Source organism: Xyrauchen texanus, chromosome 10, assembly GCF_025860055.1.
Source record: "Xyrauchen texanus isolate HMW12.3.18 chromosome 10, RBS_HiC_50CHRs, whole genome shotgun sequence".
Classification (NCBI taxonomy): domain Eukaryota; kingdom Metazoa; phylum Chordata; class Actinopteri; order Cypriniformes; family Catostomidae; genus Xyrauchen; species Xyrauchen texanus.
In genome coordinates, this window is record NC_068285.1 from 23,480,763 (window position 1) to 23,508,674 (window position 27,912).

Consider the following 27,912-nt stretch of genomic DNA (forward strand, 5'->3'; position numbering starts at 1 on the left):
AGATGTTACATCTAGGTTGTAAAATCTTGAGAATGTGTTTTGAGAAAACCATCCTGCTGCAAAACATATTTCTTGTAAAGACACACTTCAGGACAGTTTGTGGATGAATCTGCACATTCTTTGTGCTTATGCCTCCTATTGGCTGGAGTTTGTTTTGTGGAATATTTCTTGCAGGACAATGGAGTGATTAGGTCAGATGTTGCACTTATGTAACAGCCGAGTGGGCCAGACTCACTAAACATTCACTTAACTGTTAGAGGAACTGAGCACCTCTTTTTGTTTCTTTTTGTGCTGGTTCCACCTAAATCCAAAGCTTTGACAACGTATTGAAGCAGTATTGACTTTTGGGTGCCTTCCAGTGTCCCAAACAGGGCATTAAGTATTTGGGCATTTTATTCCCAGTGAATTTGTCTGATTTAGTTAAGAGTTAATTTTGACCCCTTAATAAAAAGGTTTTCGAGCGATGTGGGCAGGTGGGCTTCATTACATTTATCAATGATTGGGAAGGTTAATGTTATTAAAATGAATTGTATTCCAAAATGTAACTACCTGTTACAATCTCTCCCTGTAGATTTCCTCCTCTCTTATTTCAAGCAATTTGATAGCATAGCGAAGTCCTTCATTTGGAATGGTAAACATCACAGATTACATTTTAATAAATTACATAGGCCGATTGACAAAGTTAGGCTTGGCCTAACCCAGAATTTGTTGTATTATTATGCGTTCGGTCTCAGACATTTGGCTCATTGGTCGCTTCCAACTGAGAGAGCCCCTCCTTGGGTTTGTATTGAGCAGGAAGTTCTTGCTATTTTGCCATTGCAAAGCCTTTCTATCAAACTAATCATAGAAGTTAAGTTACACCCTGTTATCTCGTATTTACACTCGGTATGGACAAAAGTGTCCAGAGTGTGTAAGTCGGACATTTATTTAAATGTTGCCTCAAACATATGGCTGAACCATAAATTATGTATTAATAAATCCCCTTTCTTCTAGTCAGAGTGGATTGTGAGGGGGGGTTACAACACTCGTGACCTATATGAGAGTGTTGAGATCTTTTGAAAATTTGGTTCAGCATTTTGGGATTCCCAGATCTCATTTCTATAGGCATTTACAGCTGCGCCACCTGCTCTGTATTGCTTTTGGGTGTAGCACCACTGATCTATATATATAACTGGATTGCTCATAGAATTCTAAACTGCCAGCAGTAGGTGAAGCTACCGGAAGTGCTCTGGCGGCCATCTTACTATTCCCTACCGACAGAGGGCATCGTGGCATGTGCAGCGTTTAACCGCGAAACAACACTCACTTAAGGATGCGGCTAAAGTGCCCACAGGTTGTAAATTTATGACTATGTACATATTAAGCACACATTAGTCGTTATCCCCATGTAGAGTGGGCATAACGATCATAATCTTTAATAATCAACAGTAAAAATACAACACCAAAGTGTATTAATACCCCTTTTTAAAGCAAAGTTATCCATCTGCAGATTGTTACAGGATGCAATGTTTCTCTGCCTTCATAGTTTAAATCTGTTGATGCTCATTGTTCATAATGTTGACAAATTATACAACTGCATAATTTGCCAACATTATTAATCATTTTTGACTAGATTATATAGTAAATGTCAACTAATTGGGGGGGGCATGCACATCAACAAGTTTTAAAGTTGTTAATAAAAACGACTAGCTTTGTGTTGGTATTGTAACTACACAGTACCTCTTCAGAATAAATCCAGAACAATCAAATATAAAAACGCCACACACAAGTTCATATACAGTATGTGTGTGTGTGTGTATATATATATATATATATATATATACACACACACATAAATTAATTTACCTTTACTTAACGGAATTAACCATTTGCATTCATTTCTGGAATATGTACATACCAGCTTGTGAGAATTTAATTATTTCAACAATCCCCTGATCTTTTAAATCATAATTAGAAAAAAGTTTATTGACATACGCACACAAGGAAATCATACATATTTATTTGTTCAATAACAAAAGCTTCCAAGTACACACAAAAATTGACTTAAACTGAACAATACAATAAAAATTTGCAGATATGTGGGAACAAATCTGCTAATGGATTTAACAACAATCCCACATTATTCAGCTTTCAAAAGAATGGTAGCAAGACATGCCATCAGAGCTAGTGGCAACAGTTCTCCACCGGATAGCACAGTGACACTGGAGGCAACATCTTCTGATACGCTGGCATTTCAGGCAGTGACGTTCAGCCTGAAACAGAAGACACAGAGAAAAACATCACTGTATGTCGTCCCAGCTTGTCCATGTTCAAAGAGGCTGTGGTGGGGTACATAGCAGGCTTTGCAGTTAAAACCACTATGAAGATGATTCTGTGCACTACCTGTTTATCAGCACTCAGTGTCGAGAGCTCTTCCCAAGATGAACACACTGATCGACATGAAGTCCTGAGGTGGATTTATAAGACCGTCAGACAGCATCCTGAAAGTCTGCAAGACAGCTGAGAGATTTCTTCAACAGCACACACTCACAAGGCCCATCTCTGTCCCCACAACGGTTCTGGATCTCCATGGTGGTTCTGCATTCAAGGAAATTGAGGCACACATGTTCAACCTAGAACCATACAACAATCACATCTTCATACTCAAAGTGCATTGCAGAAAGCTGCACAAACATCAGCCTCCACTTCATTGCCAAGGAAACATGTGCTGCATCACAGTCCAAACGGCTTAAGAAAACTCTGGGCAAACTTGTACTGCAAAATAGAAGAAAAAAGAAAAGTTTGATATAAAGATCAGGAGCCGGTTGCACCAGCTATACAAAAGTTTAAACTTAGCTTAGTTGTGGCGTAAATGAGCACAAAGTCACAATTTACACACTACTAAACAATTCAGCGTTGCACCATTAAACTTCAGTACAACGTAACCCTAAGTATAAACTAAATATTTACAGAAGACTCCGAGCAGGAGTAACTGATGGAATAAAAGAGCAGACTGATATTTTATGACATCAATAAGCTCATGTTTTGCATAACAGGCATCAATCAAATAATTGTGATTATGACAATTAATTGCCTGTTTTAGGTGTTTCATAAATATGATGATTTATTACCATACAAACTCACTAATTAATTTATACAAATTTTTACAAGCTTGAGTCATATAATAAAATGAGGGTATGATTTCCTTTTCAGGCTTCAAAATCATATGAATGACAGTCAAATATAAAAGTATAAAATGTTAATTAAAATAATATCTTAATTATCAAAATATGTCTCTCAAGAGAGCTGCTCTTGTGACGTCCGCAGTGACGGTTACGTGAGCAAACAACGTTTGTACATCAACCGTAACAAAATCAAATTGAAGTTCACGGCTTTTTAATACTTCTGTGTACAAATATGAACGCTGCTTATTGGATCAATGCAGGTAAACGTCATAGTATGTGACTACGCATCACGACTTACTAGTTAAGACTTGCCTTAAGAACTGGTGGAGCAACCAAATTAAGCACCGACTTAGTTGCAAACTAACTAGTAGTTACGAAGCCTTGAACTTTATACCCCAACTTAAGACCTTACGCACAGCTATTTACTCAACCTCATGTCCTTCCAAACCTGTATGACTTTTTCTGTGGAACACAAAAGAGGACATTTAAAAAAATGTTTTTGTCCATATAATGAAAGCCGTTGGTGACCAAAACAAGCTATTTTGCTCACCATTTACTTTCATTATATGGAATACAAAATACATTTTTGGGGGTTCTGCAAAAGAAAGTCACATGGATTTGGAAGGACATGAGAATGAGTATATGATGACAGAATTTACATATTTGGGTCAACTTTTCTATTAATATTAAATGTTATAACTATCAGAAACAGTAATTTTATGAGACTTATATTGCATGTTGCAAAAGTATCTTCATTGCAAATAAAAACATTTAGTATAATACATTTTACTCTGTCAGCCTGGCTTCACTGAAGAGCTGTTTTAACAATGTCTCCTCATACAGCTTTTCCTCCTGTTGCTAACCAAATCCAGTTTTATCTAACATTCAGTGGGATGTTTATTGAAATCCAAACGACAAACTCACCTTGTTTAACTTCAACAATATCCATGTGCTCCTTGTCAGAGCTGGACTGAAAAGAGAAATCGGCCCAAAACTTGTTGGGGGGAGAGTGTTCAGCGGCGGCTCGTTTTAGATTATCGCGGCCGACACAGCGGCCCGCTCGGTTCTCCCGATGGCCATGCAGTCCACCCTGATCGACCCCAAAGTGCGTCGGTCCACCGGAAAAATGTCCGGTAGGCTAGATTACAAGTCCAGTCCTGCTCCTCGTCTATTCCAATTGATCACTTTATAATTGATGCCCGTGAGCTGGTCCGGTTTCAGGCGTGCACTGCAAAAAGTACAAATCACACACAGAGAATTAATGCAAGCCCACATTATAGTCATCATATGTAACCGGTGTTGATCTGCAATTAGATATTCAACTTGACCAAAAAAGTTAACTTGGTGAGTTATACTGTTATTCATTGTGGTTATTTTCCTAAGTTAACGTTAGCTGCATAGCTAATATTCATTTATCCTAAGAAAATAACCACAATGCACGTTCAACGTAAACAAAAGCTACAAAACATAATTATGTATTCAGAATAAAAACTTTAAAGCCTGCAAAAAAATTCTACTGATATCTTACTTACCTCAGTTTCTTAAACTTGTTTCTATTGAGGTAACACGTGCGCCGCTGAACGTAATGCTGCTGCAATAAAGAGTAACATAACACGCTCACATTTAGAATAAGCAGGGGGTAAAAAATGAAAGTCAAAATAAATAATGAATTACATATTTAGGAAGATTGCATTGTGATGCAGTGTATGCAGACGTAAAACATTGTTTTTAATTTGACTGGATAGTTAAAAATTACTCACCAAAACAGACGATTTCCCATTGAGACCCATAGGAATACAGAACGTTAGGGAATACCAAGATGGCGGCGCAGTAGCTTCACTGTTGTGACGTCATGAGCTATCCAGTTATATATATAGATCAGTGTGTAGCACACACCACCCTAAAGTGGCAAATACTCTGATAGAGGTGATTACTGCTTTTGGAAAAGGTCATGAGGCATCAGTGTATTACACCCTGCAAATTCAGAGTCAGAGCTTTAACGTCTATCGAGAGATTATGGTATAAAGATTTTAACTTGGTATTGGAGGAAGGAGTGAAGATTCTGAAAAATGTCAAGTCTGTATCTAGAGATGCAAGTGTTCGCCTTATGCAGTACAATATTTTACATAGATTCTATTGGACCCCCCTCTAGATTGTATAGGCTTGGTCTTAAAAACACACCTACCTGCTGGCGATGCCAATCGGAGGATGGAGATACAACGCATGTTTTTTGGGGGTGGGTTAAGATCCAAGGGTTTTGGTTGAGGGTTCAGAATTTTGTGTGATGTCTGGGGCAATCGAGTTTCGGGTGTTAAAAGTTGATTTTGTGTATTTATGTTTTGTTTTTCCGTGTTTTAATAAAAATGTTAATCATAAAAATAAAAGGGGGTCCCTGCATAAACTGAGGACATGCAACCTTATATATCAATGCTGGCATCACCTCACAATCTTTATCTAAAAGTAACATGGATGCATTTTTTGAGAAGGCAGCTGATCTCAAAACAGATTGAAAAATAATCAAATCATCAAAGCAGATTATCTCAGCTTGTAAAACTTATTTCTACAAGCTGCAAAATCTATGAAAATTTATTCCATGGGCCTAAATGTGTTGGAAAATAGCAATTAATTAATTTTCAGAGGTACCTTTATAGTCTTGCTCTTTTTAGGGTTAAATCAGACACTACATCAAAGTTTATGTATATTTCACTTCTGTTAGCTTATATAATAAATAAATCTTGTTTTACAAATATTCAAAGCTCAGTTTATAGGGATAGATTATTTTTCATTTGTAAAGGACGCACAGTATATACATAACATATTTTAGAAGATAATTATTGACATACCCATTACATTTAAGTAAATCATCTTAAAAGATAATATATTGTTTGTTCCCACAGTCCACAACGATTCATCCAAATGGGTGTACAAACACTTTTTTGACAAAAACATTAATCAATATCAACCAAAAGTTAAATACTTCACAATTAATGTACTATTTTTCTATGGCAAAATGGAGTTGTCTTTTGAATTCATAATAAAATTATTATGTGAAAACAAATGCAATGATGACAAATTTACTTATCCATATTTGGATCTTTGAAATTAATTCATTGTTGAAATACACATCCGATTCCCACAAACACAATAACACATACCAAGCATGCATAGACATATCTAATAGAGCTTTTAGAGGCTACGACTTCTTCTGTACCATCGATTGGATTTGGGGGGATCAGAGGGTCAATGTCAGGAACAAGAGCAGAGGTTGGGCTTGGCACCTTCAAAACAGGGAACCCTGATTCTCTTTGCTCCTTCAGAGCATTGGTCAGAAATACAAGAGTTCGTTTGGGAAAGGCAGGTGGAGCGAAAAGATTATGATCACGGACAAAGAAGTGGAGTAGTGAGCCATTTTGTGCACATCGCTCAAAGTGTCCAAATAGCTTCATGAAGCAGACAGACAGCTGGCCTGGAGACCAAAGGGAGTCCTGCACTCTGACAGAGAGGTTGTGGAAGAAGGCTGTTTTCCCATGGTAGGAACACAGAGGCTCAAGTTCTTTGGGATAATGTTGCTTTAGTCCCTCAATCAACAACTTGAGAAGACGCAAACTGAGTTTCCTAATAAACAAGAAAAGGAGATTCATGACATTAATCTTTAGCATGATCTTTCACAAAATTACCTGCTACAAACTCAAGTGTTCATTCATACCGGCAACACTTATTGGGAGCTCCCTCACAGCATGTCCTCTTATTGCCATGATATTGGATCATCTCTTTTTCAATGTGAGAGAAGGATATCCGCCAGCTCTCTGAAAACAAGATACCTCAACTATATTGATAATTTATGTGAAAGTGAATGTTTGTGAGGAGTTGAATGTGTATGGTACCATGGAGTCAGAGCTTTTCAAATCCAACATACCTTTGGCCTCATCTTTGAGGTTTCTTCCATGTGGTCTCTTTGGGACAAAATAAACAGCCTTACTGATAAAGTTGCGGCGACATCGCTTCCCAAGCCATTGGTCTACATCTGGACCTGCCCGTGCAGCTTGTGGCCATCCTTGTGGCACCTCAAGAGCAGGCACAAGGTCTACAGACAACACATCCTCTTCTTCATCTCCGGTCTTTAATTCAAGGGTCACTGCAGGTGAAGTTACCCGTTGTCTTTGAATTAACCAGCAACCCTCACCTAAATGAACATGCAATAAAACCACAAACAATTTTAAATGTGTATAAAAAGCCATTTCAACTTTAAGTTACATACCAATGAATGTTCACATAAATGAACATGTTGAAAAGCTGATTAGTAAAACATACCTTTATAGTTACTAATAAATTTACGGACCAAGCGGTACAATTCTCCTTTGACTTTGGTGGCTGAGATGGTTCGCTCATCTTCCAAAAGAAAGAACTGGATATCTGAGCGTGTGGCTCTGGGAAGCATCACCTTATAAAATAGTCCATTATAATCTTCCAGTTCTGACCATATAAGCCTTGGTACTTTCAGTTTCAGCATAATGTCAAACTCATTGGGTTTGTTGATCTGTTGGTGATTAAAATATGCGCTTTCAGAATTTCTGAACAACTTGTTTTTGGCAAATCAGTTTGTAATTCCATTGCTCATTTTAAACATTCATGAATTTCTGTCATTACTTTGTTATTCTAAATGCCCAACCTTAGATATGGAATAGGAGACCTACTCGCATAACCTAATGGCAATATCGGATACAAATTGCATCTGATATTAACTTCATAGCTCTTAGAAAAAATACTACCTTTCTATTTGAAAATATTGAAAGCTACTATTGACATATTATTTTCCTTTTACCTTCACCAACTCATAGTAGCTTCCACTGGTGAGAACAGAAACCTCCCTGAAGAATGGCTGATCCTCATTGTTCTTGAAGAATTCCAGTAGGCCATTGATCAAATTATTAACTAGCTTCACAGCATTCTGTTGGTCATTCTTACGCAAACGTAAGTCTCTGCCTCTCTGCCTGATTAAGCGGTCCAGCTCGGAGGAAATGATTAAATCATCTCCTATAGTTCCAGGAGAAGCTGTCAAAGTGGGATGACAAACTTAAATTATGTAAATGTTATTTTAAATGTTTTCCTGGAACACACAGTGGCATTTTGGGGTAGGCCTATTAATCGTTTTGTAACAATAATTTGTCCGATATACGGCAAGTATTAATACTTGTTGAGTCCCCTTACAAAAAGGGGAGTTCTGACAAACTAGCCACAAACTTAATTGCCACTGATTATTTTCACATGCAATCCTTTGGCAATAATGGACAATCTGCATGTGAAAATGATACGTTTTTGGCAAATTTGCCATGAACTCTCAATTTTTGTAAGAATCATCATGAACTTACCTTTGGGAGACTGCCTTTTTCTTCTCTCAATGGAAGATGTTGGTGGGCTGATGTTGCCAATCGTATGGGGAGTGCAAGAGTCGGGAGCTTCATCCTCCGCAGTACCTAATTTCTGTCTGGTTATATGTCTTTTCATCATGAAACTTTGAAGCCTTACTGTGATAAAAAAAAAAATGAGGTTGAACTATTACTGCACAGAGATGCATAATAAAGTAGGAAAAACTTAAAGGGCACCTATTATGCCCTTTTCACAAGATGTAATTTAAACCTTTGGTGTCCCCAGAAAGTGTCTGTGAAGTTTCAGCTCATAATACCCAACAGATAATTTATTATACCATGTTGAATATGCCAATTTTTGGGTGGGAATAAAAAGATGTTTTTGTGTCTGTGTCTTTAAATGCAAATGAGCTGGTGATCCCCGCCCCATATACAGAATAGGGCGGGGTTTTGACATCTCTGCTTCGGATAACTAGACATCATAAGCAATATGACTGACAGCGAAAATAGTGGTGTTCAGCCCTATATGTTTGAACTGGAGTCAGACACTAATGAGGGAGAGACCCGTCAGATGTAACAACTTTGAGAATGAACCAGGAAGTCTCAGAATGGTTATTTGATAAATCTATTTATTTGTTGTAGTTTATTCAGCAGTTTTACAACGATGGATGAGCAACACACAAATACTGTTACAACGTTCGCTATGTGCTATAACGAAACAACACACACAAAACAAACATGTCCGTCAGCAGTGTTTGTCAACATTTGTGGGTCTTTTCAAAAAAAAAAAACTTTTTGTGAAACTGATGTCACTTTGTACAGATTCTGCGAACGGCTTGTTCAGAGACAGTGCTTATGATTAATGGGTGGATTTTTAACAATATAAGGTGGATGTGTACACACACTGCCAACACACATTTATGTTCAAACACCATGTAAAAGTTAATTTAGCATAATAGGTCCCCTATATATATATATATATATATATATATATATATATATATATATATATATATATATATAAAACTTGAATTAAAAGACCTGCTCATTCCAGTCTAAAAACTATTGGAGCAGCTTGCAGAGGACATATGGAAGAAGAATAGAAATAGGGGCATCATTACTCATAGCATTGGGAAAATATAGTATGTCTAAAATGTTTTATAGAACATATATCACAATAATTATGAATAATTATGAATTAATATTATAAATAATAATAATATTAATATATAATAATAATATTAGGAAATGAACAAATCTCAAAATATTTAAAGGTGCACTCAGTACTTGATTATGCATGTTGTCTTGGACTTACACTGACACCTAGCGGCGTAGATGTAGCATCATTCAAGCACAAAGGTTTTTCAGTTATCAATGCCATTGTACAAATTTAATATTCACACTCAACCATGATTAATTTAATCCATTAGTAAAAGTGTTCAATAACAGATTGGTTACTAAGGTTAAGCAATTAATATTTTGCTAGTCATGTTATCATAACATGGTGGCCCCCATAATGGGACCCTCTCCATGTTGATTTAAATAGCTTTTATCTGGTTAACAGTTTTTATTGATTCATACATTTAACAAAGAAAAGCAAAACATATATTCACAGATTCATTTAACAAAAACATTTAACCCTCACTATTACCCCTCCCAATCCCCAACCCGACCCTCAACAAACAACCCTGTGATCACACATGAGTATACACACACACAAAAAAAAGAAGAAGAAATAATAATAATCACACACATTTAAAACTATACTTATCTCTCCACTGCCCATCCCCGAGAGCCCTCCAAGAATGCCAAATAACTGGCTAAGTTCCCCAGCCTTCTACATGGCATTTCCTCGGATGTATCGGTGCACCACTCTTGAAATGAGGGGGCTCCAGCAGACTTCCATCCCCCTTAGATCAGGGGTCGGGAACCTATGGCTCACGAGCCACAAGTGGTTCTTTGTTAAAAATCATGTTGCTTGCCAGGTGTCTCATCATTCACCAACACATGATCTTTAAAACTTTCTAGAGATAATTTTCCTGCAGAAAGTGTGGGTGCGATTGCAAAGCTTGAAGTCAATGACACTGTTTTGATTTCCTTTTTCCCGAATTTGTTGTACAGCCTACTCCTGGTGAACAAGGTTTGAAATGAACACCCACAAAATACAGATTTTTCATGCAGAGTATTTTGCTGATGAACGAGCCACTTTGGAGGGTGACTTGAAAAACATCTCGGTGTGATGTATTACAAGAAATTAGACACAAAGGTGTGTGTTTGACAAAACGTGATTATATTTTGAAGAACAGACAAAAGAAAAGTCGCCAATGTGTGTCTGATTTAAAGTGTGCGCACTGAGCTCTGCTGTTCACGAGTGCAATGAAAGCGCTTCTCCAAGACAAGCACATTCTTAGAGTTCTGGGCCTCATTTTCATCTATTGATCTTAGCCGTTAAGAGCATTTCATACAAGCAATTTTATGAACGTTTGTTATATTTTATGTGCACCCAGGGTGTGATATAGCACCCACCACCTGCAAAATGCGGGTGTAAATATATTTAATGCGCAAGTAAATTTGCTTATCTACCCAAAAGAGGTGGGTGACCTGTAAGACGTCTCAGAGTGACACATGACAAGAAATGCTGTTAGTCAAAAAGAGTTATCCTTTTTCTCTGTTTCATTCGACTGAAAAATGTTTGGAAGAATAATGTAATCTATGAGAATGCTGCATATGATGTCCGATCATCTCTTGAGGTGCTGTGAGTTTAGTTTGCTTTATTTCCATGGAGCATGGAGCACTTATGCATTGTGAACACAGCTCTGCAGGTTCAGTAACAGGTATCTTTATATTAAAGAAACAAAGATGAAAGTAATTAAATCATAAAGTAATAAAAGACGTTCACCTTGAACCTAAAATGTTTTCTATTTTCTTTTCTTTAGGCAGCATAAACTGTATTACCGCAATACAAACACATTCAATAAGAACACACATTTAAGCAGCATTTTTTGGGAACACAAGGGAATTTTTTAGGCTTATTTATTATGATAATTATCTTTACATTTATAATTGTCTTTAGTTCTTAATTTGCACCTGTTGCCGTGTACTGATACTTGCGTGATGGCAAATGGAGCCGTTGGAGATGGTACATTTTGGATTTGGGGGAGGTGGTTATATAGAAGATTTTTTTATCATTTTGTTATTTTAACTGCTTTTTCATTTTGATTAAAATGCAATTTGAATTTAATCTTTTGTTTATGTTGTGTTTCAATAAATTAATTTTTAAAGCAAAATCAATAAAGCAAAAATATTCATATTCAATATAGCAATATTCTACCTTGGGGGTTGACCATATAATCACGATATTTTAAATGCGATTATCATTCAAATATTTTTACATATTGCCCAACCCAAAAGGGAAGTTAAATTTTTCTCCATAAAAATTAATTTTATGGAGACCTGCACAAAAACATGTACTCAGTTCCATATTGCAATGATACCTATTCATTTTTGCATATTCATTTGTTTTTGAGTAGTCTATGGGCAATATAAACATTTTATTTGAATGAAAATAGTAAATTATTAATTTGTAGAATGGCTCTTTTAAAAAAAAATGCATCAACCAAAAAAAAATAAAAAATAGGCTCCTTATAAAAGAAAATCCAGACCCCTGCCTTAGAACAATCTGTCTGCCGATCATAACACTGGTTATGACCCCATTTTGTATGTTTTTATCCCCTATATTGATGACCGCCCATCGCCTAAAACACAGAGTCTGGGGCAAAATTAAATTTGAGTGGCCAATATGTCACACATAAAACTCTGAACCTTCAACCAAAATTCTTGGATCTTAACATACCACCAAAAACATGCCTAAAGGGTGCCTTTAAGACCAAGCCTATAGAATTGATGTAGATTGAGACAAGACTTGATGTTTTTTAGAATCCACTCTTTCCTCCAATAACAAATTTAAATCTTTCTCCCATAATCTCTTGAGAGAAAGTGAAGCTCTGTCCACCAGACTCTGAATTAACAGGGAGTAATACACTGATGCCAAAGGTGACCTTTTCCAAAAGCAGTAATCACTACTCTAGGGGGGTGTATGCTACTCCCAGAAATAGTACAGAGCAGGTGGCACAGCTGTAAATACCTAAAGAAATGATATATGGGAATCCCAAAATGTTGAACCAAATTTTCAAAGGATCTCAACACTTCACTCTCATATAGGTCACCGAGTGTACAACCCCATTCGCAATCCACTATGACCAGCAGAAAGGGGACTTATTAATATATAATTTAGGGTTCAGCCATATGCTCGAGGCTACATTTAAATAAATGTCCAAATTATACACTCTGGACACTTTTGTCCATACCGAGTGCAAATGTGAGATAACGGGATGTAACTTAACTTCTCCGATTAGTTTGATAGAAAGGCTTTGAGATGGAGAAATGAGGCAAGAACTTCCTGTTCAATACAAAACCAGGGAGGGGCTCTGTGGCAGGGGGCCACCGTGATCCTACACACCCGGTCCCGTATTAGGCTAATTATGCCTCCGTGAGGGTTAAAGGTCGACTGCAGAGGATCGTGCGGGAGAGGGAGATCGTTTACGGACATGTCCGTCATGTGTGTGTTTATATTGTCTTTTAAGTTTATCATTAAACCATTATTTATATCGTCAAGCCGGTTCTTGCCTCCTCCTTTCCATTGATACCTTTACAGGCTCTCTCAGGAAGGAGCGACCAATGCGCCAAATGTCTGAGACCGAATGCATAGTAATAAAAATAAATCTTGGGTAGGCCTAGCCCACCTTTGTCAATCAGCCTTTGCAACTTACTGAAATGTAATCAGGGACATTTACCATTCCAAATGAAGGACTTTTCTATGCTATCAAATTGCTTGATATAAGTGGGAAGACATATATAGAGAGAGACTGTAGCAGGTAGTTGAATTTTGTAATACAATTCATTTTAATAGTATTAACCTTCCCAATCATAGATAAATGTATTGAAGCCCACCTGCCCACATCACTCGAATCACACAAATTTGCTGGGAATAGAATACCCAAATACTTAATCCCATGCTTGGGCCACTGGAAGGCACCCGGCTGAAAAGCTGTTACTGGGCAGTGCGCTGTCAAGAGCCAAAGCTTCGAATTTAGTCTGTATCCTATTAACTATGTATCCTGAGAATTTAGAAGAAATTATTAATTCTGTGCAAGCAAGGCATAGATCTAGTACGTTGGAGACTAATATTAAAATATAATCCGTATAAAGCAAAAGTTTATGCACCACCACCCCTGTAAAATCATCCTCCTTTATTATCATGGCTGCTAATGGTTCCAGGGCAAGACAGAACAATAATGGGGAAAAAGTGCAACCCTGCCAGGTGCCCCTATCTGGAGTAAGAAATTAATCCATTCGTTTGTTCTGCCACTACCGGGTGTCTATAAAGTAACTTAATCCAACCAATAAAAGTATTCCAGAACCTGTACATTTCCAAAATCTTAAAAAGTAATCCCATTCTATCATATCAAACGCCTTTTCGGCATCAAGTGAGTGAGATGGCATTCGCCACTGACCACATGATATTGATGAAACGCCTAATCTTATCAGAATACACAAATAAACCCCACCTGATCTATAGGTATAAGAGATGTCATAACTTAATCGGTTAGCCAACATTTTTGACAATATTTGAACGTCTAGTTGGATCAGGGAAATTGGATGGTAACTCTTACACTTGCTTGGATCTTTGTACATTTTAAGAATCAAACTGATCCAGGTTTGCGTCAGGGTTGGTAGAAACTTTCCATTCTTTAATGATTCCATATAAATTTCTAGAAAAAGTCAGAGCCAATTCTGTAGCATAAGATCTGAAAAACTCAGCGGCAAAGCCATCTGGCCCCAGAGCCTTGCCCGACTCAAAGTATGACTGTCTTGCCCTGAATAGCCAAAACTCCACCTTCCACGACAAAACGTATTATATATGTATTTCAATCAGGTCAATTCTCTGAGGCAATCAGACAACATTCAGCGCTTCAGCTCTGCCTCTGCACATTTTCTCCCGTTTTTCTTCCCAAATTGGAATGTCCAATTCCCAATGCGCTCCAATTCCTCATGGTGGCAAAGTGACTCACCTCATTCTGGATGGCTGAGGATGACACTCAGTTGCCTCCGTATCTGAGACCGTCAACCCATGCATCTTATCATGTGGCTTGTTGAGTGCGTTACCATGGAGTCATAGCATGTGTGGAGGCTTCACGCCATCGACATCCATGCACAACTCACCATGCGCCCCACCGAGACTGAACCACATTAAAGTGACCACAAGGAGGTTACCCCATGTGACTCTACCCTCCCTAGGAACCGGGCCAATTTGGTTGCTTTGGAAACCTGGCTGGAGTCACTCAGCACGCCCTGGATTCGAACTTGCGAACTCCAGGGGTGGTACTCAGCGTCTTTACTCGCTGACCTACCCAGGCCACGTGCCTCGGCACTTTTAATATTCCCTTCCAACTCCACGAGTTCTTGTGATTTGGATTTTTTGGTGAATGAGGCATACTGTCTGATCTGTTCCCTAAGAACTGCATTAAGTGCCTCCCAAGCCACGCTCACAGAAGATACTGAGGACCAATTGGTCTCCACATAAACATTGATTTCAGCCTTTAAGATTTGTTGGAATTCAGGGTATTGCAAAAGGGATACATTAAAGCACTACTATATTCTTTTTTTCTCCATATGAGGCAACACCTTTAAACACACCAGGGCGTGATCTGAGACTAAAATTTTTCCAATTGAGCAATCAACAAAATATAAAATTAGGGACTTTGATATAAAAAAATAAATAAAAAATCTATTCTAGATTGAATCTTATGGACTGATGAAAAAACTTATCCAGAAAAAGTCTCCAAATATCTGTTAGACCAAGATTTTTACACATCCTGTGAAGCGTCAATGTTGCTCTAGGGGGCTTACACACATTTTGCTTCACTATGATGAGTCTATCAAAAGATTAAAGTCTCCTCCCAATATTATATAATGAGGGGTACCACCGGCTTGCAACATCCCTTCAAGATCTATAAAACAGCCCTGATCATCAGCGTTAGGTGCGTAAATATTAGTCAAAATCAATATTTGCCCCTGAATTTCTGCTAAAACAATAATGACTCTTCCTAATTTATATTTAACCTGTTTGAGACATTTGAATTGTAGATGCTTACTTATCAATGTAGTGACTCCCCTGCTCTTACCTGAGCCAGCACTAAAGAATAAATGTCCACCACATATCTTCCCAAACTTTTCAGCTTCCTGCAGGGAAAGATGCATTTCATGAAGAAACCCTATATCATATTTCTTAAACTTAAGAAGAGAAATAACCATCCTTCTTTTATGTGGTGCCCCAACTCATTCACATTCTGTGTGGAGAGAGACAATCCACTCATATTAACATTTGACATATTGACATATTAGGAAAGAATTTATTGTGTGTCAAAAACAAAATTATTCCAACATTAGTGCAACAATCAAACCCTGAAGTTGCCCCAGAAACAAACAAATAGAAAAAAAGAAAAACATGTGCATTAACCCCACGCAACGCCAGATGGTGTCCATCCCTCTAAACTCAAACAGTCCATGTACGCCTACGAGAGCCCCACGACAATGTTACTGTCGGATTGCTCAAGTCCGGTGTTTCTATACAACTTTTGTGAGACAGAATTACACAACAAAAGATAATCTATAAAACAAACACAAACTCTGAGTTTTGTATTACTCTACAAAACAAACTCCGGCCACTAGGCGGAACCAGAACAAAAAGAAAAAAGGTGCTCAGTTTTCTCAAAGGACAGGAATGTTCAGTGAGCCGGCCCACTCAGCTGCTACATAAGTACAACAAATTACCTAACCACTCCAATGTCTTGCAAGAAATACTCCACAAAACAAACTCCAGCCAGTAGGGCATAATCACAAAGCACATGCATCGTCAATTTGTACGTTATTCTGCCAGCTACGGGTCTCCATGTCCTCCAATTTATCTCAGACATACTCCAAATCTACCTTGTTCACCAGCGGATTAGCAGCTAATTCCCTCTCTGATGACTCCAGATAATTGATTTTTTTTACGACATCCTCCACTCTTGTAACCTCCTCAGAGAATTTCATCTCCATGGCAGTGATCGATCGACGTATTACAGCAAGATCCTCCAAGTCAGCAACGACCTTCGTCAGCATTGCCAATATGTTCAACAGCTCTCGCCGTTTTTCCAGCACCTCTCCAACTAAATAGACTCCCAGGCTCACGGCCTGCTCGGGGGGTTCAGCTTGAGCACATAAGTGTCTTTTAATGTCTCCAGAGGCTGAGGATTTTTAATTATTTGACATATAGTCCTCCTATTGTCCCGCCTCTGTGCCCTGGTATTGTTTCATTTGCATATGTACAGCAATTTGGTATACACTAGTGTTCTTAAATGTGCTATATAAATAAACTGACCTTGGCCTAGAACAGTTATGGAATGGAGTGTATCGAATCTCACCGGTTTTTGTCATTAGTGTTAAAACTAGCAAAGTGCAGCATGGCATCACGTGACTCCAATATAAATTACTTTTATAATGTTCCTGATATGACTGGTTTCTTCATCTCATGTGAGTGCTCATGATTTTCAAAATTACAATTCATTACTTAAAGGATATGTAACATTGACATCAAGCGTTTAAAATGGGTACTGCAGTCCAAATTCTAAATATTGCAGAGAGTGGGCTCCCTCCTCCCCAGACTCGAAGCACACGCGGGTTGCCAGGTTGAGGACACGCAATAGGAACGAGTAAACTGACAATGGCAAGCGACGAGCCTTTCACTGTAAGTTGATTAGGTAATGTATATGTTTGCAATGTTAATATTGTTACCTAATTATTAAACAGTTCATGTGTATTTTTTATAACTCTGTCAATGTTACAATTGTTACAAATCTGGCAACCCGGGGTGTCGAAATACTATTGGGAAATAGGCAGCGGGCAGGATCACACAGGCCAAAACACAAATACCGAAATTCAAGCACGGAATGTAATATTCAAAGTAGAATATACTGGCTGTCTCATTGTTTTCGGAGAAGCCAGTATTTAAACTTAGCTTCCAAAGATTTTTCCTAAATCCCTGATAATATATTATGATAATTGTATGCTTTAGTTCAGTAAATATTTTAGATTAGCCTATTGTTCGTTGGAGTACAACTTTTACAATTAGGAAAAAAGACTAAGTGCACCTTTAAGGTAAGTAATAGAAGAGGTATTATCAGTATAAAAAAAAACAACCAAATCAAGTAATTGTAATGTAAATCAGTGTCATGTTTAACTGAAAACGTATTTATGGTTTATGGAACATTGTGTAAATAAAATAAATAAATACATTAAGCTTTATACCCGGTTTATGACGTTCAAAAAAATAAGGGATGGGAACCTGAAGTTCACAAAATTAGGTAGCTCGAGGTTAATGTAATTTTGCAAATCAGGGTGGAAAGAGAAATTAAGGAGAGATGTCACAAGAACAGCAGAAAAGACACTTTTCAAGTATCACATCATCAGTTACTGAAAGCATTTGGTGGGCATGTTTCAGAATAGACATTGATTATATTTAAATGTTTTATATGTGTATTGTGCAACGAACAGAAACATCAACACTTCACTAAAAAAATGATCAATTAGCATACAAGACTGTTTTGGATCACACTGTAAAATAGATCTCAGCAGTTACTTTCGTGTGTGTATTATAAAGAATCATATTAACCGCATAATATTCAGTGATGTGTATGATTGCAGACTTACCCACTTCCTTGTCAAGACAATATGATCTGTTTACAGAGAATCAGCAGTGATGCATTTTTGATCCGAAGTTCCGCCCTGCGTGTCACATGGTCTTGAGACTTTCATTTAACAGTAAATGGGTTTGTCCCATTGTCATGTTTAAAGTGTGACTATATACAGCGAAAACCATTTACTTACGTAATGCTGTTCCAAACAAGTATGACTTCTTTCAAGAAACACAAAGTGAAATGCCACCAATTCATTGGGGAAGCATTTAAAGTGAATTTGCTGTAATTTGCTGACCAAAGTGTATTTGCTTAACCCTTTACCACATTGTATAGACGACTTCTGTCTTTTTTTAAAGGAATATTCTGGGTTAAGAAAAATGAAAGTTAAGATCAATCATCATTTGAATCAGTTTTGAAAAGAGTCTTTAAAACAACAGAACATTCAGGGTTTCTGATCTCTCAACAGAGGAACTGGTGAATGAGGCTGATTTACCTCCAATCTTGTACACGTCCTGCAGGGGCAAACGTTGAGGCTTGTCAACAGGCTGAGATGGTGGCAGGATGGAGTCCAGCGCCTCAAGGAGGGTAACACCATTGGGAGCACCTTCCTTCCACTCAATTTTGAACCAGCTCATCTATTTTCCATAAGCATAATACAAAGGGAGATCATATACACCAAGACAGGGGTTTTCCAGCTTTCTGTGTCCGCTGAACCCCTATTATCTAAAGAATTTACTTAAAAACCTCACAATCCCCTTGGATTTCCCTCATGCACCCCCAATGGTTCACAAACCCCATGTTAGGAAACTCTGCCTCTAAGGGACATCTACGAAATACAACCCCTTCAAATCCTGGGGAGAGTAGATTCTCATGTTTGAGCTGGGCTGTGACATGTTGTCACCATGCCATCCTGAAATTGGGATGAATGCAACAGTGTCGGGGTTGTAGCCGATCTTCTGTAGGCGCCAACTTTCTTGGTGATCACCTCATAACACTTCTGGCTGTAAGGGGGCTCGGTGGAGTCCATCTTGTTGACTCCAACAATAAGCTGTTTCACTCCCAGTGTGTAGGGAAGCAGGGCGTGCCCATGGGTCTGTCCGTTCTTGGAGATACCAGCCTCTAAATCACAGTCAGCCTGGGAGCAGGGATTCAATAAATATAAAAATCATGACATTTATATTTTCACTATTTACGCATGTTAACTTGTGCTATGTATGTTGAAATACAAACAACCCTACCTGAGAGGTACCAGTGATCATGTTCTTGATGAAGTCTCTGTGCCAGGGGCATCAATGATGGTGAAGTAGTACTTGCTGGTCTCAAATATCCAGAGAGCAATGTCAATGGTGATACCATGCTCACGCTCTGCCTTGAGTTTGTCCAGCACCCAAGCTTGGATCCCTTTCCCATCTTAATGCAGACAAATATTTATAATTATATTTGTGAAGTTTGTGAGATCAGTGATTTGAGAAGACTAATGAATGGACTAAATAAGCAACGTAGAACTTTATTTTAATTGGATAACTGCTTCTATTTTTTTATCATTATCAAATAAATGTAAATATTAGATTTTCCTTAATATAGATTTTTTTTAAACATTACAAATAATGCATTGACAGGTCTGCTTTAAAGGAATAGTTCACAGAAAAATAAAAATACCTTCATCATTTACTCACCCTAATGCTTCCCAGATGTGTATAACTTTCTTTATTCTGCAGAACACAAATAATTTTTTTATTATTTAACATTTTTATCATCAATCGCAACCTTCACTTCTTTTGTTTTTCACACTCTTTGTGCATATTTTCACCTATTGGGCAGAGAGTAGACTTTATAGTAAAAAAAGGACTTAAATAGTGATAGGTTTCTCGCCTACACCCATCATAATGCTTCTGTATAAAGAGTTTTCAGGCTTCAGAATTTTGGTACCCATTCAAATCTTGGATTGTGAGGACCGACTGAGCTGAAATATTCTTCTAAAAATCCTTGTGTTCAACAGAAGAAAGTCATACACATCTGGGATGGCCATTTACATTTTTGGGAGAACTATCCCTTTATTGATTATTATAATCTAAATTCCAGAATGGCTACTATATTATAAAGGAGACCAGGGCTAGTTGTAATGAAGGGTCCAGAGAAGATATCACAAGGGCTTTATTTCAGTTTATAGTTGAGCGCAAGTACATATATGTGTATTTGTATGTTGGTTTCAAACACCAAGTTTAAACTTTCTAAAATTAGAATAACTTTTGTAAAATTAATTACTAAATTCAATTTTATTATATTTTTTTGTGATAGCTGTTGGGTAAACAAGTAAACACAATTAGACCACATTAGCATACAGTGAGCAAAGGGTCAACTATACACTGAAGGTACATTTTAACCATATGGTTAAACTTTTATAACCTTTTTCAGGACACATATATTTTTTCCACAAATGGCAGGGAGGGGCAAGTTGTCATGTTTTAAATGTTTTTTTGTTGTTGTTGTTTTTTAGCAAAAACAACGGTTTGTTACCTTTGACATTTTGCTGTTACATGATTTAATAGTGTTACTTTATTGTTGTACTGTTGAAAAGCATTTGATAGGCTGCTTTATGGAAAGTTTAATTGTTACAATTAACATTTTGACAAATTATTTGAAGATTTACACCTTTCAATTTCATCATATTGAATCAAGTTATCTTTCACAAAATATTCAATATTATAAAAACAGGTTAAAATGTTTAGTGTACCCAAGTGTGAAAACGTGTTCCATGAACTGCGGTGGAATAATGGTGGAAATGTTCAGAAGCTTAAAGGTTTGTCTGTAAAGAAATTGACTTACAAAAATAAACCTGCCAAGGAATATTAATTGCAGCAGCCTAAAAAGCAAGGCGACCAGCCAAAACAACTAAACTATAGATGTCGCTCACACAACATTAGAAAGACACCCAGAACACGCTTCTGAAATAGATCCGTCATATCGGTCACTAGGCTGTGCAATGACGCACCTCAGCGGCTTCTTAAACTTCTCGATGGTTCTCTTATCGATACCCCCACATTTGTAGATGAGATGCCCAGTGGTAGTGGACTTGCCAGAATCGACGTGGCCAATAACCACGATGTTGATAGGAGTATTTTCCTTAGCCATGTTGTCACTGTGGAAACTGGAAAACCATAGATGGTTCAGATCGAAGCATTCAGACTTTCAAACAAAAATTGCACATAGAGTAGCATTTAAGTTATTTATATATAGTGATAAATTGCAAGTGAATTCGCTTGTGCATACCGCAGGATCATGAGTCATACACGCACTCCTCCCTCTATTCATCTCGTGTCCTCCATACGCCAACTAGCTGAGGACACCACTCTTTAAAAAATAAAAAATAAATGATGTTTTACAGATACCTGTTGCTATTAGTTATATTAAGGTGTTTTCCATTGCTTCTGGTCTAACTTTGAATTTCGATAAATGCGAATTGCTCGCTATAAAGTCTTGTTCTGATTCAGTCCGATATAATATTATTGTAAGTCTCAAGTGAATTATTTAGGTGTAACCATTTGCAAAAATAGTATGAGAGGTAGGTTAAACTGAGCAGGTGGTTGCAAAAGCTAAGAAATTAAATTCCTGGCTACAAAGGGATTTGTCACACAGAGGAAGGGCTTTCGCTCTAAAGCTGTATCTCTATATTAACACACCCTGCTCTATCAATGCATGTCTGTACAAAGATTGACCAAAAGCTTTTTAATTCATGGAGACACAAAAGAAACTGCATTAAAAATATGTTATAAATAGATATGAACACAGGGGTCTAAATTTTCTTGACTTTTCTTCTTTAAACTATACATTTAAAATAAATTGGTTAAGGCAATTCATAATTAACCCTGAATCTATGTGGAATGCCATTCCAAAATATATTTTCTCCAAAGTCGGTGGTCTGTCATTTGTTATTATGCAATTATACCATTTCCAAATTACCGATACAATTTTCAAATTTCCATAAGCAGGTACTCTTGGCCTGGCATTTGATCTACAAACAACTTTAGTCCCTATAGTTATTTTATTTGGAATAACCAGGATATCCGATACAAAAACAAGATGTTATTTTGATTGGTTCAATAATATTCTTTTGGTTTCTCAACTTAAGACATTCAAATGGTCTTTTGTAATGAATTTTTGGCAGAGTACTGTATTCCGGTCACTCCTAAGGATTTCGCTGTAGTTATGGATGCTATTCCTTGCGGTGCTGTATAACTTTTAAAAGGCTCAAGTGAACCTTTGCCCATTTTACTTTAACACGTCCATGTGAATCCTCTGTAAAAACATTGTCCAATCCTGCTCTAATAAATAGAAAGATTAGACACCTTTTTCAGAAAGACTTACTGTCCCCTCAATTTCTTATTGGAGGTATTATGAAGACATTCCCTGGAAGAGCGCATGGTCTTTACCTCACAAATATTTAATCACCAACAAGGTAAAGGTGTCCTTTAAACTACAGTTTTCACGCAGTCAATCTTTAAGAAACATGCTCCCTGAAATAGATCCACTTTGGTCCTTTTGTAATGCTGTAGATTAATCTGCCCCTCACCTTTTTTTGGGAGTGTTCACACTGTAGTATGAGAATTTTGTTTTTACATACCTCTACTTTAGTATTTCTTTGCTTTATAAAGGGGTTTTATTTGGTTTCCACAGTATTTTCTGATTAATCATTTAACTTTAGACAAATTTACACCACCTGTATAAAGCCCCTATTTGCACTTTTTTTGTAAAGACTTGAAACAGTATTTAAATACTCTGTACCTCCAAAGCATTGAAAACCATTGCACTATGTAACAAATATAATGTCTTTGCATTATTGTAAAATATATCTGTAGTACTGTGTACCATGTATACCCCAGGCTTGTTTCTAATGAAAAAAATAAATCGTGTCTCCTCCATGGAGGACTGGCATGATGTCACCTGCCATGTTCTTGCAGTTTTGCCACAGTTAATTGCAAGACCATAAAATTAATAAAAGGGCCGGTAAAACAGCAAGTTTAAAAGGGAAAACTTAATACATTCTGTAAAACCACAAACACTAAGGTGCTTTAGAATGTATATCATTTTAAATTCCAATTCAGCCAGGAGAAAATCTCAAGTAAAATATGGCCAGTCCAAATCTTTCAATAAAAATGTAAAACATTAAAAGCATGCATTTGACGCTTTCTCCCATTTAAACGCATACTATTGCAGGATTAGAAATATAGCGAGATTGGCAATGTAAATGTACCAAGCAACAAGCACCCAACAGCCCCAAGCAGACCGGGAGGAGAAAAAGAAACCGGGTGAGCCATGGACCACTTGCACCACATTAACGATTCATCAGAGGGGGTACATACTGTGCACTCACAATTGTGATTAGGCACAGAAGCAAATAACCACGTAGTCAAGAACGCGTTTAAACCGCTGCAAGGGGCCATGACCATTTAAATCACAATTGCCCATCCTGACCCCCCCCCCCATTGACAACAAGACAAAAAGCAATTCAATTTAATAGCTTTATTAGTTTCTTATCAGCAGCTTCATTGCAAAATTTTACTGTGGGAACAGGTGCAATTCTACACCATTTCAACTAATTTAACAACTGAAAGAGGCAGTATCAGTCAATTAATAATGTAGCCACACTTAATCCAAGTTGGTTTCCTTTCCTACGAAAATTTTTCCGATGAGATTTAATCAGCATTAACCAGTCTTTAAGTAGAGTGCCCAGGTTTAGGAAATTCCAGGAAGTTGGGCAGAACATGCCACAACTTTCAGAACAGTATGGTCAAGGGAAATTCACTTGGTCTTGGCAGCTTTCTGTGCAGACTTCGTGACCTTGCCAGAACCACCAACTTTCTTGTCAACGCTCTTAATGACACCAACAGCAACGGTCTGCCGCATGTCACGCACAGCAAAGCGACCTGTGGATAAGAGATCAGATCAAGAGCTCTGCACAAAATCAGCCACTAAAAATACTGATGAGTAAGCAGCAGGTATAGCAAGGCGCATTTGAACTTACCAAGTGGGGGGTAGGTAGAGAAGCTCTCAACACACATGGGCTTGCCAGGGATCATCTCAACAATGGCAGCATCTCCAGATTTGAGGGCCTTGGGATTGTCCTCAAGCTTCTTGCCAGAACGACGGTCGATCTTCTCCTTGAGCTCCGCAAACTTGCAGGCAATGTGAGCAGTGTGGCAGTCCAGGACAGGGGCGTAGCCCTGAGAGATCTGACCAGGGTGGTTCAGGATGATGACCTATATAGAATTTATCAGTTAACTTCAGCATTCACAGCACAAATTATTGCAACTTAAATTCAGGAATTTTGAGAGGTGGTTGAGAAGAGGAAGATTAACCTGAGCATTGAAGCTTCCAGCCTGCATAGGAGGATCGTTCTTGCTGTCTCCGGCCACGTTACCACGACGGATGTCCTTAACTGAAACGTTCTTCACGTTGAAGCCGACATTGTCCCCGGGCGTAGCCTCAGTAAGGGTCTCGTGATGCATCTCAACGGACTTTACCTCAGTGGTCACATTGGCAGGAGCAAAAGTCACAACCATGCCAGGCTTGAGGATTCCAGTTTCCACACGACCCACAGGCACTGTTCCAATACCTGAAGGGAATGGAGAATGTCTAAGAAATCATCCATGTTTTCTTGAAGTTTCGAAACAGGAAAACCTTGAGGAATTCCCATCAGGGTGAAGATGAAAACCCACCTCCAATTTTGTAGACATCCTGAAGTGGCAAACGGAGGGGCTTGTCAGTGGGACGGCTGGGGGGCAGAATGGCATCAAGGGCATCAAGAAGAGTAACCCCACTAGCATTACCATCCTTGCGCTCGACTTTCCATCCTTTGAACCAACCCATCTAAAAGTTGAGGAAAGTCAAGTGAATTCAAAATGCTTACTTTAAAATTGGATCCAATTTTACTTTGAAAGTGTAAAGTATGGATAGAGAACTTACGTTTGAGCTGGGCTCCAGCATGTTGTCACCATGCCATCCAGAAATTGGGACGAAGGCAACACTGGCAGGGTTGTAGCCGATCTTCTTGATGTAGGTGCTGACTTCCTTGGTGATTTCCTCAAAACGAGCCTGGCTGTAAGGGGGCTCGGTGGAGTCCATCTTGTTCACTCCAACAATAAGCTGTTTCACTCCCAATGTAAAAGCCAGAAGGGCATGCTCACGGGTCTGTCCGTTCTTGGAGATACCAGCCTCGAACTCACCAACACCACCAGCAACAATCAGCACAGCACAGTCAGCCTGAAAGAAAAAGTTCAAGATAATGTAAAAATTCTCAATTCAATTTTCCAAAACAGTATTCAGCAAGTGTGCATGAATGCAGGTGTCAGTGTGTGGGGTTTTTGTACCTGTGAGGTACCAGTGATCATGTTCTTGATGAAATCTCTGTGCCCAGGGGCATCAATGATGGTGACGTAGTACTTGCTGGTCTCAAATTTCCAGAGAGCAATGTCAATGGTGATACCACGCTCACGCTCTGCCTTCAGTTTGTCCAGCACCCAGGCATACTTGAAAGAGCCCTTTCCCATCTGTTCAAATGAACCACAATGAAACATGAACAAATATTCAAATGAACACTCATGGCTATAAACGATCAAAGCCTTTATAATGCATTTCTGATAATAAAAGTATGATAGGAGTTCAAAACATTCAAAGATGAATTATGTACATATAACGTTATAACAGTGCCGAATGGGATCAGCACAACTGTTGAATGGCCTTCTAGGCGGCCATTACAGAAAGAGAAACGTCATCGCGTTGCCCACTCAAGCTCCACCCACTCCCACACCCAGCCGGCTTGCGCGCAGGAACTCGTGCTAACGCCGCCATTTTGGCTCTTGGTACCCAAAGCCGAGCCTGGACCAATACACAGAAATTCAAGAAAAACGCAACACATGTGCTCAACACCTCACCTCAGCTGCTTCCTTCTCGAACTTCTCGATGGTTCTCTTGTCGATTCCACCGCATTTGTAGATCAGATGACCGGTGGTGGTTGACTTTCCGGAGTCGACGTGGCCAATAACCACGATGTTAATGTGGGTCTTTTCCTTCCCCATGATTGATTGGTTGGTTTCTGTTTCAATAAATAAAAATACGTTGACGTTAATACACGCACAGGGAGACTGCAGATTGCCATTGTTAAAACCCTGAGCAGGGATTTCGTTATGGGAGTGAAGATGGCCCCGAAATTGAACCGGCCTAGATCACCATATGACAAATGCGACACGTGTTTCTTTAAGAGTAAACCAGTATTAAGTTACAGAAAAATCCCAAATGTCTGGACTGAATCCAAAAGGATCCCGACACCTACTCTCCAAATACTAATTTAACAGTTGTTGGATGCGGGAACGTGTGAGGCTTTCAACAAGCCCGTGACTATAAGACAGTTCGTGCCATTGTTCAGTCCCCGGTTTCCAGCTTTTGGAAGATGAAAGTAAACGAATTTTAAGAACAAATAATTACTAAAACCCCCCTTCAAATATAACGCCAGGTAAGGGAGTTTAAAAAACAACAACAAAAAAAAAACAGAAATTCAAGAACTTAAGCACTACATTAACCTCACGTGATGAAATCGCCCTGATGCAACTATACAATGTTAAATATTCACATGGAACATAAACATACAGGGAAAATCCACCGAATTGCCCAGACGTTTTTAAATGACAACCGGATGTATTAAAAACACAAGCAAGGCCTAAAAGACAGAGAAATTACTAACCAGTATTGAGAGATCACTCCTCGGCTGCTTCTCCCCTTTGTCAGGTAACAGAAAGAGGAAAAATACGCTTGGGTTGGAGAATTTATATACGGGAGGAGGACCGACTGGACTCGCTTCCTCTCCGCCTCGTCGAATCATACGTCACCACTTTATTTCACTCATCATCTGGTCGACTGACTTAAATTGGTATTTTGCATGTTCTAATACTTTAGATATGTTTTGATGAACCTAATAACAAAATATGTGACAAAATCTCTGCAAATATTTTAAGCCACTTCATTTACAAAGGGCAAGAATCAAAGCAACCTTAGAGTGATTATTCATGTATTTTTGTCCATTTCAGTTAAGTGTTTGTCCTTTTAGATTGCCAGATTAAGATGTTGTCCACATAAACCTATATAGGTATAAACTATGTTTTGTCTCACAGTTTAATTTTGGCATGAACTAAAGACACGCTAATTTTTAATTATTTGCTCTTTGTAATAGCAGCTGTAACTCTTAATGTGATGTATACATTATATTTATTAATTTAGCTAACACCTTTTTCCAAAGCAATTTACAGTGCATCCACAGCCTACACATCTGTTCCCTGGGAAGGCTACAAAATAAATAAGTGAAATATATCCACATCCAGAAAGCTGTTAGTGTAACTTATTTTATATGGGATGCTTATTAAACAGTATTGAAGGAGTTCCCATCAATGTTGGGCACTTATTGGTTGATTTCTTTATTATTTGTTCAAAGTCATCCATTCATACATTTTTTTTAATAAATTTATATGGTGGCACAATTATATTTTTGTCTACAAAACTAATTTCAAACATTTAAGCATATCCTTTCAGATCAAA

At 38.1% G+C, this 27,912-nt stretch overlaps 2 protein-coding genes, 1 long non-coding RNA gene and 1 pseudogene across 3 annotated transcripts; all 4 read right to left on the bottom strand.

The window, feature by feature from the left end:
- Positions 1 to 1,993: 1,993 nt before the first annotated feature.
- On the bottom strand, positions 1,994 to 5,746 carry LOC127651019 (uncharacterized). The gene is made up of 5 exons (XR_007971495.1): positions 4,925 to 5,746; positions 4,697 to 4,755; positions 4,089 to 4,392; positions 2,383 to 2,754; positions 1,994 to 2,252 (listed from the first exon to the last, which is right to left on the bottom strand). It is a non-coding gene; the product is annotated as an uncharacterized LOC127651019 (long non-coding RNA).
- A 179-nt stretch (positions 5,747 to 5,925) lies between these two features.
- On the bottom strand, positions 5,926 to 18,420 carry LOC127650184 (cyclic GMP-AMP synthase-like). The gene is made up of 7 exons (XM_052135436.1): positions 18,341 to 18,420; positions 8,534 to 8,689; positions 7,987 to 8,216; positions 7,476 to 7,701; positions 7,081 to 7,347; positions 6,871 to 6,970; positions 5,926 to 6,779 (listed from the first exon to the last, which is right to left on the bottom strand). Exons 2-7 carry the CDS (start codon positions 8,670 to 8,672, stop codon positions 6,272 to 6,274), a joined length of 1,470 nt encoding a protein of 489 aa, XP_051991396.1. The 5' UTR covers positions 8,673 to 8,689; positions 18,341 to 18,420; the 3' UTR covers positions 5,926 to 6,271.
- Positions 18,421 to 18,815: 395 nt separating this feature from the next.
- Positions 18,816 to 19,477, bottom strand: LOC127650090 (elongation factor 1-alpha 1-like; annotated as a pseudogene).
- Positions 19,478 to 23,832: 4,355 nt separating this feature from the next.
- Positions 23,833 to 27,189, bottom strand: LOC127650127 (elongation factor 1-alpha). The gene is made up of 8 exons (XM_052135316.1): positions 27,065 to 27,189; positions 26,259 to 26,419; positions 25,695 to 25,874; positions 25,291 to 25,587; positions 25,044 to 25,194; positions 24,684 to 24,940; positions 24,350 to 24,584; positions 23,833 to 24,251 (listed from the first exon to the last, which is right to left on the bottom strand). The coding sequence occupies exons 2-8, from the start codon at positions 26,400 to 26,402 to the stop codon at positions 24,127 to 24,129; spliced, it is 1,389 nt and encodes a 462-aa protein (XP_051991276.1). The 5' UTR covers positions 26,403 to 26,419; positions 27,065 to 27,189; the 3' UTR covers positions 23,833 to 24,126.
- Positions 27,190 to 27,912: the final 723 nt, after the last annotated feature.

Bases quoted from the DNA above. Each gene is read 5' to 3' on its own strand.
- LOC127650127 (XM_052135316.1), bottom strand. From the start codon at position 26,402: ATGGGGAAGGAAAAGACCCACATTAACATCGTGGTTATTGGCCACGTC. The intron at 25,588-25,694 runs GTACAAAAACCC...TTTTTCTTTCAG, and splicing joins TGATCACTGGTACCTCACAG to GCTGACTGTGCTGTGCTGAT. The intron at 24,252-24,349 runs GTAAGTTCAAAT...TCTTATCCACAG, and splicing joins CTCTACCTACCCCCCACTTG to GTCGCTTTGCTGTGCGTGAC.
- LOC127650184 (XM_052135436.1), bottom strand. From the start codon at position 8,672: ATGATGAAAAGACATATAACCAGACAGAAATTAGGTACTGCGGAGGAT. The intron at 8,217-8,533 runs GTAAGTTCATGA...CCACTTTGACAG, and splicing joins AAAAAGGCAGTCTCCCAAAG to CTTCTCCTGGAACTATAGGA. The intron at 6,780-6,870 runs GTATGAATGAAC...CTTGTTTATTAG, and splicing joins GCTCCCAATAAGTGTTGCCG to GAAACTCAGTTTGCGTCTTC.